The following is a 16,125-nucleotide window of genomic DNA, read 5'->3' as shown; positions in this document are numbered from 1 at the left end:
CACGAGGAATGACATTTACCAACAACTTGCATTGCGTGGCATGATGTTATTTACTACCAGCATCACGAGGAATGACATTTACCAACAACCTGTATTGCGTGGCATGATGTTGTTTACTGCCAGCATCGCGAGGAATGACGTTTACAAATGATGTTGTTTACTACCAGCATCACGAGGAATGACATTTACCAACAACTTGCATTGCGTGGCATGATGTTGTTTACTGCCAGCATCACGAGGAATGCACGCCGATGCAAGCTCAACGCACTCCACGCCTGCATGCCACAGATAGCCCACATCTTATCAGCCATATTGTGGCCGCGATAAGAGATAAGACTCAGCCTCTGATGTCTGAATAGCCACCGTCTTCAGTGTCAGCCTACAACGGTGTGTGTACCTAGTCTGCTAGTGACATGAGCTAGGTAAATTTAACTTGTTGAGGGTGAAATAAAAGCTTATGTGTATTCTTATTTGCAAGTTTTGTTATAACTTGAGTTCATAAATAGAAGCAATCAGCCAGTTATCAGTTACACTTAGCGTACTATTGGTTTGTTATTAATAGCAGTTAGCCTCGAATTATGTAAATTTAGGTAGTTAGTGGCTATTAGCTCGTTATTAGTTTCAGTTAGTAAGTTACAGTTATAATCATTTATCTCTTCACTAATTTAAAAAATCGCGTCCAAAACTTCATAAGGAATTTAATGTACTCGTTAACCAAGGAATCCGGAGGCATTTCAAAAATGGGCGAAGAATTTCGATCGAGGGCTGTACAAACTATTTGATTTTGCGGGAAATTTGTTCAAATTAAAAGTTTATATTTTCTTCTTATATCGAAGCGAGAGTTCATTTCCAAAAAGGTTTTTAACAGGTAGTCATTCAATTATTAAAATTTCAATTTACTTCCAATTACTGCTAATAATGAATTCGAGATAATAGGATAAGATAAGGTTAATTATTTTTTGTACACGCACAGATAATTGCATGCTGTGAAAATAATTTTTTAATATCGCACAGATGCATTGATGTGTTAATAACAATACTTAAGAGACAAGAATGAATGATACTTCATAAATTCATTAAAAATTTCTGATAACAAATTAAATGTGTGAATACAATCCTTGATACCTCTGATAAAATGAAAAAACATTCAGTGAAGCTACTGAAATGAAGAAATTAACCCCGAGTATAAATGAGTGTGTGAATAGGCTAATGATCAATCAGCATTTCCAGTTCGCGGATCTAACGCTGCTGTTTTTCAACATCATTTCACGATATACAGAACTATAAACAATGTACACGATAAAATAATATAAACCTGATAGAGATACAGTCTTAATAGATAAACAACAATAATAAACTATGGGCAACAGTTGTTGCTGTGAGTGGGGCGTGGGCCCTAGCAGCCGTTCACCCACGAGGGCACAAAGTTCCCTCTCTCGACACCAACCAAACGATCGTCACCTTTTGGGGGGAAAGGGAACAGGTCAAAGAATTTACAATAAATATCAAGTGCCTTCAAGAAAACCTATCCCGAAATCCGTAAAGAAAACCGGTAGGGACAACCTAGGTTTCCAGAGCGATGCCCAAGTTGGCAGATACCCGAGACATGGGGCCAAGGTACATACCCATACCCAACTGGGTAGGTTGGACTATGCCCGCTCGAATAAGGCTAATATTAATAATAAAAAATCACCGGTTGGTAGTCCCCTAGTACCCAATAGTAATGGGTTCAATAAAGTTATTAAACCCGGTGAGGTTAAAGTACAAGTCATTGGAATCAATACCAAAGATTCGACTGACGTCAGACACGACCACAACAAAAGGAAGTACTCTGCTGCCACCACCGTCAGTCTGTCAGCCCTGAGTCCTGACTACGGCTCAACGGTAAGTACGCTGACTCTTTGTGAATTTGTGTATTTAATTATGATATTTTATATTTTACTGTGAATTTGTAAATTTCATTTGAAGATATACATTTAAATCATTTGAAATCATTTATACATTTAAATCATTTATATATATCTTCAAATTTCATTTGAAGATATATATAAATTTAATTAGGAAATTTTATATTTTACTCTTTGTGAATTTGTGTATTTAATTAGGAAATTTGATATTTTACTTACTTCGAAATATTTTCTACAAAAAACTTTGTAGAAACTGTTACTTTGAAAATATTTCATACAATGAAATTATTTACTTTGGAAAAAGTTTTAAATGTAGACAAATTTTCTTAATAGATTTGATAAATAGAAGACTCCGAAACGGTGTCCACTCTTCGGTAAATAGTCATTATAGGTTTCAAAAGTTCATTTAATCATAATTAATTATTAATTATTTATTTAACTATTCCTAAGTAAACTTATCAATATCCGCTATGAAAACAAAGTTTTTCAAAACAAAATGAAAAATTCTGTGATATCGATAAAATTAGGACGATAACATGACAATCGCACTCACGATAAGGAGGCTTGCGCGCAGAACTGCAGGTTTCTTCATATCAAGAGATGAAAATTCATTTTATTCATAATAATTTGGGCCTCGTTAACATGACTAAAATAATCTCCCAGACCGAGATTAAGTTCAATCTGAACTTTGAATCCGAATGAAGCAAATGTTGGACCATAAAATAAGGGAGCTGATCAAAAATTTGAATGTCTCTTTCCGAATTTGAATGTCTCTTTTTTTATATTGCAGTTAATTTAATTTACCTCCAATTATCAACTGACGTTCATTTCAATTATGTGCTTACAATTTTCCAGTGATGAATATCTACGGCCAATTATCCACATTTAATTATATTCACGGAATCAGCTAATTGCAATCAGTAACTGCCGGTTGGCTACTTACAGTTAAGTACTGAAAACATAAAAAGGTAAATAGCTACTAAAAAATTTGTATAGGTAATCATTGACTGATTACTATTTATTAATAACTATTCAGTATGATTATTCAATGATAGTTATTTCATGAATAAGATTAATGAATAAAATTTATTGATATATATATATATATATTTTTATAAGAATTTCGAACAATTACCGGACAAAATTGGTAACATTACCGGACAGGGGGTACAAAACCGGACAAAATCGAGTCTGGTAATTAATTCTGCAATTAGTTTGTACTTGAAATCCGGACACGAAAATAAATGAACTACATTACCGGACATCAAAAAAAGCCAACCTCGTTAGGTTAGGGTTAGAGTTAGGGTTAGGTTATATTACCTGCTAATAATTGCTGAGAAATGTAAAAATATATACGGACTCGTATGCCCAGACGATTACGTAGTGAAGCAACACTCTTCGGTCGCTGAAAAGTAATTAGGCGAATAATATTTGTATAGAAAAACCTTTATCCCAGACGTGAACCGAAAACTGGAGAGAGGTGCCAGACAGACAGGCTTCTACCTCTAGACGGTTGTGCAATATACATATACTCTTCATGTGTTAGTATATCATGAGTAGATTACTCCTGAGGTAGTATATCGTTATCTACCGCCCTTACAATATCTACAGTCAGACATTTTGCTCGGGAAGTCCAGTTTTCCTTGCACTCATGTTCATATAACTGAATCACATTCATATGCCTGAACCACATTCATCCTACATTCACTTCAGCCTCATATTTATCAGAAAATTAAACCGAATTCGTATGAGAATTGTTTAATGACACGGACTCCCTGACTCATTCCGTTGCTTGCCCAACTTTAATAACATGATCATCCGTAATATTTTAATTAATTATGAATATGAATTCCATAAAAGACACTTCCACAACGTCCATAACATGCCTTCTTTATGTTTAATGTGTTATTTGATTTGCTTCCGTAACATGACTCATTTCGTAGAAACAAGTTATTAAATATGTCAAATATCATTTCATGTTAAATAAATTGATGAGAATAATTATGAAATGGACGTTAGGCACTAAATTTATTCTTTAGGGATATGACTCTCCAAACTACCATAAACACTCACTGTGGAAAGCTTTCACTACCTTAGCAATCTTGATTATCTTGGTACACAAGTATTTCCACAAGTATTCACTGTGGAAAGCTTTCACTACCATAAGCACTCACTGTGGAAAGCTTTCACTACCATAAGCATTCACTGTGGAAAGTTTTCACTACCATAAGCACTCACTGTGGAAAGCTTTCACTACCATAAGCACTCACTGTGGAAAGCTTTCACTACCATAAGCATTCACTGTGGAAAGCTTTCACTACCATAAGCACTCACTGTGGAAAGCTTTCACTATCATAAGTATTCACTGTGGAAAGCTTTCGCTACCATAAACTTTCACTGTGGAAAGTTTTCACTACCAGAAGCATTTACTGTGGAAAGCTTTCACTACCATAAGCATTCACTGTGGAAAGCTTTCACTACCATAAGCATTCACTGAGGAAAGCTTTCACTACCATAAGCATTCACTGTGGAAAGCTTTCACTATACCATAAACTTTCACTATGGAAAGCTTTCACTACCACAAGCACTCACTGTGGAAAGCTTTCACTACCATAAACATTCATGCATTCACTATAGTAGGTAACTTTGAACATCTTTCTTACCTCTATAATTACATCCACCCTACCTATAGATTTACATCTATCATATCTATAGAATTACATCTATTATTCATCTAGAATCTATATGAACATCCTCCACTGCGATGCTCTAAAAACCAGGCAGGGAACACAGCTACCTCGTTGCAATCAACATATGTTTTGTTAGACATATAAAACTAAATATTAGAAATGAAATATATCAGAAATAGTGGAAAGATTATATTAAATATTATTAATATGGGACACGAGATGAATGCTGTTCTTCACATGAATGAATATCTTCGTCTATGAATATTCTCATGAATATTTTTTATTTTTTTTTATTTCGTGATTGAGGTTAGAGTAGGAAAAAGCGGGACAGGCGGTACAGTCGACCCCTCCACCAGCTGTGGGGATGTCCAGCTGTTGTTAGCTGATAAGCTATCTCACCTGAACCCTGGAGTGGTGATAATCACCTAACGACCGGCAAACTCATAAAAATGAAAGGGTTTATTGTCTAAATAGTAGCACACTTTCTCACCCATAGTGCGGAGAGCTAGAGAGTTGACGTAGCACTGAAATGCTCTTAAGTCTGGCTAAACTGAGTCAGGGTGACCTACGCAGAAACGGCAAAATGAGCGTAGATATTGTCTATTAAGATCAGTTATTAACAATAGATCAATAATTAGCAACGTATAAATTACAATAATAACAGATCAATTACCAGCAGCTGATCAATGAATGAAAACATTTCATTCATTAACAAATTAATCATTAATTAACATATTATTCATTAATTAACAGATTAATCATTAATTAACACATTATTCATTAATTGACATATTATTCATTAATTAACAAATTATTTATTAAGTAGCAAATGAATCATTAATTAACATAAAAATAATTTATAAACGAATTAATAATTAATTATCATATTAATCATTAATTAACTAATTAATCATTAATCAACATTAGAATCATTAATTAACAAATTAATAATTAATTATTAAGTTAATCATTAATTACCATTTAATCATCAATTAACAACTTAATCAATAATTACTAAATTATTCTTTAATTAATGATTAATCAATAATTAAGAACATTAATTAAAAACTGCTAAATTTATAACAACCATTACACGTCACGACGCAGGCTGTGCTGGTGAAGGTTGAGGTGCGTGGAGGCAGCTGGACGCTGCGCAAGACCGGCCGTGATTTTGTCGAGTTGATAGACCACCTTAAAGTTAAGGTGAGGGGACGGGGGGTTAGACCCCTTAAAGTTAAGGTCAGGGCGCGGGGGTTAGACCACCTTAAAGTTAAGGTGAGGGGGCGGGGGGTTAGACCCCTTAAAATTAAGGTGAGGGGGCGGGGGGTAGACCCCTTAAAGTTAAGGTGAGGGGGCGGGGGCTTAGACCCCTTAAAATTAAGGCGCGGTGCCGGGGTTAGACCCCTTAAAGTTAAGGTGAGGAGGCGGGGGGTTAGACCCCTTAAATTTAAGGTGAGGGGGCAGGGGTTAGGTGGTAGACCCCTTAAAATTAAGGTGAGATTCTTGTTGGATTATTAAATAAAGTTATTAATTACCGCGATTTAGAAAAATATATCCATGAAAAAACTGACATTATAATCTCATTTAGGTCACAAATAAACATCGTTACCTAGAAATTCAAAATTTAAATGGGATTTTATAAAGTATACGCATAATGATTGAGACATAAGCTTTAATAAATCAAAATGTTGAATTAAAATGCATATATGGAAATATGCAGAATGAGAACGATGGCAGTGCTGCTGGCGCCAGCTTACAGCTGTTGCTGGAGACTCAAGATGAGTCCATTCAACACTTGAGTAACGTGCTGCATTTCGTGCTGACTCAGCAACACCTGCTTCATGAGTAAGTCACTCAGTGTGTCGAAATGAATCAATTCTTGACTCAGATCTCGCAAAATGTGTTTGCCATTTTATCATTTATTCCAGTGACCAAGATGTGTTTTTTTCGCTTTATCATACCAAATTTATATAAGTTATTTCAACAAATTGTAATGTGTTATCTAATAAATTGTTTTTATAAGTTTCTCATACAGGCTATCTATCACTTAAATTGAGAAATTCACAGTTATGTATAGAATACTAATATATTTATTACTATATATCTGGAAATATTTATTTCATAACAAAAAGTTCTTGCGTCTGCAGTTCAGTGGTTCTGCAGTTCTTCGATGTTGATCGGCTGACTGTACAGTCGAAAAACAACGTCAGCGTTGCTGACGAAACGTCAGCCGACGCCTGCAGCACGACATGCAGTAGTGAATACAGTGTCAGCTACACGACAAGTGAAGGCAGCACCACTGATGTCAGTGGTGTTGTACACACAAATGATGTCAATCAGTCCCGCAACACCACAAACGTCACTGACATCAGCAACGACAGCAGCACCAACACCTTGTGTGCACAAGTTTCTGGTTCAAGAATGAATATCAACATCAACCTATCGTACGAACCAACCCTCGGGGAACTGGTTCTGGAGAGGGAACCTGCCGAAGGTTCATACGAACCCAACCACGGGAAGATGGTTCTTGAACCTCTCGAGAGAACCCCAAGCCCGAGGGCCTTGAGAACCGATGCAGAAGGAGGGTTAACGGCCAAATGCAAAGATTCTTCGACCAAGAAAATTGAATCTGGCCACAAAAATGGTGAATTGTCAAGGACTCCAACCCGTGGTTCTTTCGTGAAGTTGAACTCTGACAGTTCTGTTGGGGTTGAGGATCTAGTTGGGGTTCACAAACCCCTCACCCGTACCGACCCTTGGGCACCTAATGCAACCATCCCAACCATCACAACCACACCATCTCCTACACCACCAGTCCCTTCAACGTCTATACCAACAGATAAACCACAATTCTTGCTTTCTCCTCAATTCCTATTATTCCCTCCACTTCCTTCTTCCACTCTTCCACTTCCTACGTCCACTCCTCCACTTCCTACGTCTACTCCTCCACCTCCGTACGAAGGAGAAGTTCAGGAAAACCTACGTACCAGTAGTACCAATATGACCTCAGGTACCGAAATAAGGAACTCTGATCGACCTACAAGTAGGAACGCTTCGCCGTTGCTACTTAGCCCTGCAAGTAGTGAATATGTAACAACTACCACTTGTGGTAGTAATGGTAGCACTTACGCTGGTTCAGCTGCAGCATCTGCTGCACATGCTGCAGCTGCAGCAGCTGCACGTGCTGCACGGAGTCGGCGGTAAGTAACCGTTACTTTAATAATCAGAATTTCTATATAAAAGCAACTGTTTATTTATATATAAAAGCAACAGTTATCAGAATTTCTATATAAAAGCAACTGTTTACAGAATGTTTATAAAAAGCAGCTGTTTAAAATTTTTTTTTAGAAAAGCAACTGTTTATAATGTTAATTATTCATATTAACTTTTTTGGGCATTTCAAAAGCTACGCAGCTATAAATGTCATATAGAACGTTTGAATTTTTAATATTTACCTTTTGTATTATTCTTTCGAAAGATTTGAATCGATTTACAGCGTATTTTCCCGAAATTTGTGTAAATTCGGTCAGAAATATGTTTATCTTGTCCAAGCACAACTGAATGCTTATCCAATCATGAATATTAACTAATACTCTCTAGAATATATTAGATCATGTTCTTTGATTACTACTAATCAAAAGCGTTAGTCAATTTCCCAATTGTTTCTCATAGTGATTCTTAATTATGTACACACATTTCAATTCAATTACTTTTTAATTTTCCATATATTTTCATTAAAATTTCATAAAAAATTTTTTGAATTAAAGATGCTAAATAAATATTTTTCTCTCCTGCAGCGGCCGCCATTCCTCCATCAACCTGGACAACCTGGATGGTCCCCAGGAAACGTAAGTTTTATTTCCATAACAGTTTTATTTATTTATTTATTTATTTATTTATTTATTTATAACTACTTATCATACAATATAAAGATTTTTCAATGCCCGACTTCAATGCATTTTCAATGCACGACTTCAATTCATTTTTTGATTACAAAATTATGTACTTTAGTTCGACCAAATTGTATATGTTTATGCTCTGGATGAATAATTAGACGAGTAATTTCTCTGAACTTTTAATACGGTGATTACGAGGCAGATCATTTAATACGGTGACTTATAGAAAGAAAATTCATTACGGCGATTTAGGAGGAAACATTAATACGATAATTAAGAGGCAGATCATATTTTAATACAGTGATTTATAGAAAGAAATTTCATTACGGTGATCTAGAGATAGAAACTTTTATACGGTGATTCAGAAAAGGAAAATTTAATAACCTTCATTTAAAATAGTAATTCTCATCTACAATAATAAGATCTATCGAGATCAATGTTGCCGGTCATTTATCGATGATAAGTTCCTTATAACTGATAAGTTTACGACTATCTCTTCTATCTCTGCCGCCCCGAAGAAATTTTAATTAATCAACTTATGTTAAACGTAACTTTTGAAACACAAGCCAATCATAAAATTAAAGATAAAATTAATTAAATAGAGATCTTGCGTTAAACAGTTGTGATATTTAAAAAAAATCTGAACAACAAATTATTAGCGTAGGATCAATTGCATGTTATTAGCCAACTGAGTAGGGATGATAATAATGATGGTTACCGTGATGATGGTTACGATGGAAGAAACTAATGTAGTGTTGCTACTTCTTAGCGCATTTTCTCATTTTTGGAAAAAATGCACTATTGTGCTCGCCATGTCTGTCTGTCTGTCTGTCTGTCTGTCTGTCTGTCCGTCTGTCCGTCTGCCTGTCTGTCTGTCTGCCCGTCTGTCTGTCTGTCTGTCTGTCTGTCTGTCTGTCTGTCTGTCTGTCTGTCTGTCNTTATATTTTTCTGAAGCAGTTTTATAAAGTTTATAACTTTCTGAGTTATATTTTTCTGAAGCAGTTTTATAAAGTTTATAACTTTCTGAGTTATATTTTTCTGAAGCAGTTTTATAAAGTTTATAACTTTCTGAGTTATATTTTTCTGAAGCAGTTTTATAAAGTTTATAACTTTCTGAGTTATATTTTTCTGAAGGATGTCGCCCTCGGACTTCAAGTTCTTGGGTGTGATCGGTAAGGGCAGCTTCGGGCAGGTCCTGTTGGCCCGGCACATCGCCTCGGGCAAGGCGTACGCAGTCAAGGTGGGTCCCTATATAAGTGCCCGAGGGTACTTGTAGTACCCTAGGGTACTAGTAGGGTACTTGTAGTACCCTAGGTACTACAAGTACCCTACAAGCACCCTAGTTACCCTAGGTAACTAGGGTACTTGTAGTACCCTAGTCTGGGGTACCTTAGGGTGGTGTAGTACCCCAGTCTGGGGTACTTTATGGTGGTGTAGTACCCTAGTCTGGTTACCTTTAGGTACTTGTAGCACCCTAGTTTGGGGTACCTTAGGGTGGTGTAGTACCCCAGTCTGGGATACCTTAGGGTGGTGTAGTACCCTAGTCTGGGGTACTTTATGGTGGTGTAGTACCCTAGTCTGGTTACCTTTAGGTACTTGTAGTACCCTAGTTTGGGGTACCTTAGAGTGGTGTAGTACCCTAGTCTGGGTACCTTAGGGTGGTGTAGTACCCTAGTCTGGGATGCCTTAGAGTGGTGTAGTACCCTAGTCTGGGTACCTTAGGGTGGTGTAGTACCCTAGTCTGGTAGGGTGGTGTAGTACCCTAATCTGGGGTACCTTAGGGTGGTGTAGTACCCTAGTCTGGGGTACCTTTAGGTGGTGTAGTACCCTGGTCTGGGGTACCTTAGGATGGTGTGGTACCCTAGTCTGGGGGTACCTTAGAGTGGTGTAGTACCCTAGTTTGTGGTACCTTAGGGTGGTGTAGTACCCTAGTCTGGTGTACCTTAGAGTGGTGTAGTACCCTAGTCTGGGGTACCTTAGGGTACCCTAAATTTGAAATATCCAAACTACGAACTAATACTATTGAATTAATTGGGTAAAAATAAATTAATTAGTTACCAACTAATTGGTAAATAACTACAGTGAACTAACCGGTAAACCTCCTTCATTACTCATGTACTACGTACTCAGATGCTGAGTAAGCGCGTCATCTCGCGCCGTAAGGAGACTCAACATGTACTCAGCGAGCGCTCAGTTCTCATCAAGGTTCTTCACCACCCATACCTGGTACAGCTTCACTACGCATTCACCACGCGCCATAAAATATTTTTTGTGCTGGACTTCGTTAATGGCGGCGAGGTGATTACAGCGCATTTAAAAAGATTCTAGTTTGTTTGATAGTTATTAGTTTGAGTTATTAATTTGGTTAGTAATATTAAATAAGCCGTTTACGTCTATTAAGATACTAATTATTACACTTCGGTGTTATTTAGACCGATGTATAAGGAGACATTAATTAACGTTATCGCGTGGGCTTTTTATTTGATTTAATTGAAGAACACCTTATCTTTACTGCGGCATTAATAGAAGTAATTGAACACTTATTAATACGTTATAAATTGCTTCAAGTAATTTCGCTGAAAAAGTAACATACTTCAAAATTATATGAATTCCTAAATTTAGGGAAACAACGTTTTTCAAATTTTGGTATTGGTATTTTTTCTTCCAACGCTAATAATGATGGTCATGAGTAAGAATTTAAAAATTTTATGACATTGGTTATTGTTCTCAATATCACGTAGAATTGATGAACGCATATGTGTTCTTGCAGTTGTTCTACCACCTGCAGCGAGAACGCGTGTTCGTAGAACCTCGTGCGATGTTCTACGCCGCAGAAATATGTTGTGCGCTCACCTACATGCACACTAAGGTGAACACATGCCACATTCATGTTGTGATGTAAAAAAGATCATTTGAGATGATAGGAACATAATGTTCAGATAATAAAAACCTAAATATATTCATATCGTTAACGTTGCTTCATTACTTCATAAATAAGTTTCATGATCGATTTTAATAGGAATTATAGGATAAATATTTCGGTTTATACATTAGCTGAAAATGTGAAGATAAACTAGTAGTGGTGCAGCTTAGCTAGAACTTTTCTGCTGACTATGGCAGGTTCATGACATATTGGATAGTTGATGGCTGTATAGTTTAACAGGTATTATTTACGGGACCCAGAACTAAGTTCCTTCGCGCAGTTAGTAGGTAAGGTGTACTTACGAAGTACGGTAGGTTCTGTAATAGTCTTGGATATCGTGTACCTAGTGGCCTAACATCACAGTAAATAATATACAATACTACCCACAGGGCAGTTGTAAAGTAGTTACTTTACTACCTACAGGGCAGTAGTAAAATTGGTACTTAACTACCCACAGGGCAGTAGTAAAGTAGGTACTTTGCTACCCACAAGGCAGTAGTAATGTAGGTACTTAACTACACACAGGGCAGTAATAAAATAGGTACTTAACTACCCACAGGACAGTTGTAAAGTAGATACTTAATTAAGTACGCACAGGCAGTAGTAAAGTAGATAATTTGCTACCCACAGGGCGGTAGTAAAGTAGATACTTTACTACCCACAGGGCAGTAGTAAAGTAGATACTCAACTACCCACAGGGTATCGTGTACCGGGACCTGAAGCCCGAGAACTTGCTACTTGACCGAGAAGGCCACGTTGTTCTCACCGACTTCGGGCTGTGCAAAGAAGGCCTTCAGAACAGCTCGTGTAGAACTGGTACATTTTGTGGTACTCCGGAGTACTTGGCACCTGAAATACTACTCAAGAAGCCCTACACTCGGGTAGTGGACTGGTGGACGTTGGGTGCAGTACTCTACGAAATGCTCTACGGTCTACCACCTTTCTACTCCACCAACCAGATGGTCATGTATGAAGCCATCGTGTCGAAGCCGCTGAAGCTGAAGAACAGCGCCTCTGCCAGAGCAAGGAACTTACTTACAGGGGTGACTACTTGATTTTTTCTGGGGACAATATTAATATTGATATAAATAACTTCCATTATTAAATAAAAATTGACTGTACCTTCACAATTTTAGTAATTTTACTCTGAGATTTTCAATATTTCTTACTGGATGTTTTTGCATTGTTTTACAATTGAAAATACAACTTTTTCATGGAGCCTTTAACTTTTTCAGCTGTCATGGAATTTTTCCAGTTTGGTTGTGTTCATGTAGCCGATCATTCAGTGCCAGAATATTTTCAATAAGAAAAATTTATCGTAAAAAGTTTTCTCATTTGAAACAACCATATTAAAGATTACTGGGCTTCTATTACTGCTTACTGGGTTCCTATATAATTTTTTAAATCTTATTAAAAAAAGAAACATGAGCTCTAAGTCATCTGAATGTGTATGTTTTATGTTGCCTTAAATTATGAGAATTCAATTTATCATAGGTTTACTTTTTAACTAATTACATAATTGTTAGCGGGTATCAATGACTTAATCACTTATCGAAATTAATTATTGATGATTAATTCGAATTGTTTAATTATGGCTTGCATAATCATAAGTACCGTTTTGAAGGAATGAACAAAAAAACATCTGAAATTAAAAAAATATATAACTCAGTACTCACTGCAGTGAGTGACAGAGCGCAATTTATCGTCGACGAAAACTTGAGGTCACGGACGGCCGGACAGACGGACAGACAGACAAACGGACATGGCGAGCACAATAGTGCATTTTTTCCATCAATGAAAAATGCGCTAAAAATAGATGCATTTTTGCACGTTTATGGGTCATCCTGACCTAGTTTGACCAGACGAAAAGGAATATCTTTGCTACGTGGAAAAAGAGTGTGACTATTTGGATAATTTTACTCATTTATTTTACTGACTAGTGAAGTACCTGCTTTCAGCTGCAGTAGAAGGCTCAGGAGGCTACATTGAATTACATTCATAAATTAATTATTAACTCCAATTATTTAACAACTGATTGCTTAATGATCATTAGTAAAGTATTGAAGTACCTGTTATTAGCTGCTGAAGAAGGCCTTGGAGGCTAAATTGAATCAGACATCTAAATTACTGATTAACTTTAATTATTTAACAACTTACTGCTTAATGACCATTAGTACAATATTGAAGTACCTGCTTTTAGTACCTGCTTACTGCTTCATGACCATTAGTACAATATTGAAGTACCTGCTTTTAGTACCTGCTCACTGCTTCATGACCATTAGTACAATATTGAAGTACCGTACTTGCTCTCAGCTGCTGAAGAAGACCTTGGAGGCTACATTGAATCAGATATATAAATTAATTACTAATTTTAATTATTTAATTATTATTTAATGACCATTAGTACAATATTGAAGTACCTGCCTTCAGCTGCTGAAGAAGACCTTGGCGGCTACATTGAATCAGATATATAAATTAAGTATTGATTTTAATTACTTAACAACTGATTGATTTATGATCATCAGTACAATATTGAAGTACCTGCTATTAGTACCTGCTTTTAGTACCTGCTCACTGCTTCATGACCATTAGTACAATATTGTATTACCTGCCTTCAGCTGCTGAAGAAGGCCCCGGAGGAGCGGCTGGGCGGAGGCCCCGAGGACGGCGAGGCCATCAAAGGCCACGAGTTCTTCCGCGCTGTGGACTGGGCCCTCGTAGAGCAGCGCAAGATGAGGCCACCCTTCGTGCCCAGAGTCGTGAGTCGTGGAGTCGTGAGTCGTGAGTCCTGGAGTCGTGAGTCGTGAGTCGTGGAGTCGTGAGTCGTGGAGTCGTGGAGTCGTGAGTTGTGGAGTCGTGAGTTGTGGAGTCGTGAGTTGTGGAGTCGTGGAGTCGTGAGTTGTGGAGTCGTGAGTTGTGGAGTCGTGAGTCGTGAGTTGTGGAGTCGTGAGTCGTGGAGTCGTGAGTCGTGAGTCGTGAGTCGTTAGATGTGGAGTCGTGAGTTATTAGTTGTGGAGTCGTGGAGTCGTGAGTGATGAGTCGTGAGTTGTGGAGTCGTGAGTCGTGAGTCGTGAGTTGTGGAGTCGCGAGTGTGAGTCGTGGAGTCGTGAGTCGTAGAGTCGGAGTTGTGGAGTCGTGAGTCGGGAGTTGTGGAGTCGTGAGTCGGGAGTTGTGGAGTTGTGAGTCGTAGAATCGTAACTTTTAGAGTCTGAGTCGTGAGTCAGAGTGTTACGATATGTGCTCGATCTTTCTAAGAAGTTACATATGTACATTATACATGTACTCGTATAATGACATGCACCGTGACATGTACCGTGACATGCACCGTGACATGTACGGTGACATGCACCGTGACATGCACCGTGACATGTACCGTGACATGCACCGTGACATACACCGTGACATGCACCGTGACATGCACCGTGACATGCACCGTGACATGCACCGTGACATGCACCGTGACATGCACCGTGACATGCACCGTGACATGCACCGTGACAATTATCCCGTATTTTTACAGACCAGCGACACGGACACCCGTAACATCGACCCGAGCTTCACACGGGAGCCGGTCCAGCTCGGTAGCATCGGTTCCCCTGCGCCGGAACTTCGCGCGTCAGCAAAATTGGCTGACGTTAACATAAATAATAATTTTAATAACAAAAACAATCCTTTTAAGGGCTTCAGTTACGCTAGACCGGACCTCGAGAGTGAAGTTATTGATCGATGATATTAATTTTATGAAGGAATGTAAATTAATGTTGTAAGGGACCCGCCAAAGGTTCTCAGTTTGCTTATAGCTCATTCTAGTTAAGGGAAAATTAACTCATTTATCCTGATAGAAGAAAAATAACCAGAACCAAAAAAAAAATAGTAAGCAATAACCAGAACTATGCCACAAATAAGTACGGATCAATATATACAAAACATTGCAATGCACTGTGCACTGAGTAATCAAGGATAAATATTACAAAAATATCAAGGATAAATATTACAAAAGAAAACTTCACAGAAATTTACGTACCTTGCTGATTTAACAGGTAAATTTCTTTGTATTAAAACAATACCTACAAGATAGAGAAATAAATTACAAAAGAATGCTTAGCAATTAAGACGCTTAACTCTTCAGAAACTCTTAGTGGAAAATTAACGCGAATTAATTTCCTATGGAAATTACATTATAACTTCTTCACTACGGATATGTTACACACAATTAAAAAACATAAATTACGTGTTTATTTTGAAATCCTTACAGCCGAGAGTAAAAATTTCAGAGCAGTTAGATGAAGAAATGGCACATGTATGTTTACTACTACTATGTAAATTTCTTTGTGTACAAGGGTAAATTAAATTAAAGGGTTGAATACCTTCACAATAAGCTGTTAAAAATATTAATGGGTACAGTATTGTAATTATTCATAAAATAATTTTTTTATTCGTATAAAAATTTGTATTTCATAAAATAATTGTTTTATTCGTATTAAAATTTTTATTAGTCTGATTTAACGGAATAAGAAAAATAGTCAGAAGGTCATGTATAAGATCATAAATTCCTAAAGCTTAATTGATACGATCTATTGATGTAAAACTCATACATAGACCGAGGAGTATTCGCTATATCTGTGAAGAATTTATACCATGCATTATTAACTGATAACAAATGTGTATAAATTTTACGATTCTAGACAGTTATTAAAAGGACGCACTTC

At 37.2% G+C, this 16,125-nt stretch overlaps 2 protein-coding genes across 2 annotated transcripts; both read left to right on the top strand.

The window, feature by feature from the left end:
- The first annotated feature begins 1,043 nt into the window (after positions 1-1,043).
- Positions 1,044-7,590, top strand: LOC108674110. The gene is made up of 5 exons (XM_018162014.2): positions 1,044-1,884; positions 5,705-5,800; positions 6,318-6,442; positions 6,745-7,512; positions 7,560-7,590. The coding sequence occupies exons 1-5, from the start codon at positions 1,360-1,362 to the stop codon at positions 7,588-7,590; spliced, it is 1,545 nt and encodes a 514-aa protein (XP_018017503.1). The 5' UTR covers positions 1,044-1,359.
- On the top strand, positions 7,500-15,809 carry LOC108674106 (serine/threonine-protein kinase Sgk2). Its single transcript, XM_018162010.2, has 8 exons — positions 7,500-7,797; positions 8,395-8,445; positions 9,628-9,733; positions 10,624-10,791; positions 11,264-11,362; positions 12,115-12,459; positions 14,035-14,175; positions 14,937-15,809. The coding sequence occupies exons 1-8, from the start codon at positions 7,598-7,600 to the stop codon at positions 15,144-15,146; spliced, it is 1,320 nt and encodes a 439-aa protein (XP_018017499.1). The 5' UTR covers positions 7,500-7,597; the 3' UTR covers positions 15,147-15,809.
- The last annotated feature ends 316 nt before the right edge of the window (positions 15,810-16,125 follow it).

Source organism: Hyalella azteca, unplaced genomic scaffold, assembly GCF_000764305.2.
Source record: "Hyalella azteca isolate HAZT.00-mixed unplaced genomic scaffold, Hazt_2.0.2 contig13798, whole genome shotgun sequence".
Taxonomy (NCBI): Eukaryota; Metazoa; Arthropoda; class Malacostraca; order Amphipoda; family Hyalellidae; genus Hyalella; species Hyalella azteca.
The sequence above is the reverse complement of the archived record's forward strand: the minus strand, read 5'-3'. Positions and strand labels throughout refer to the sequence as shown.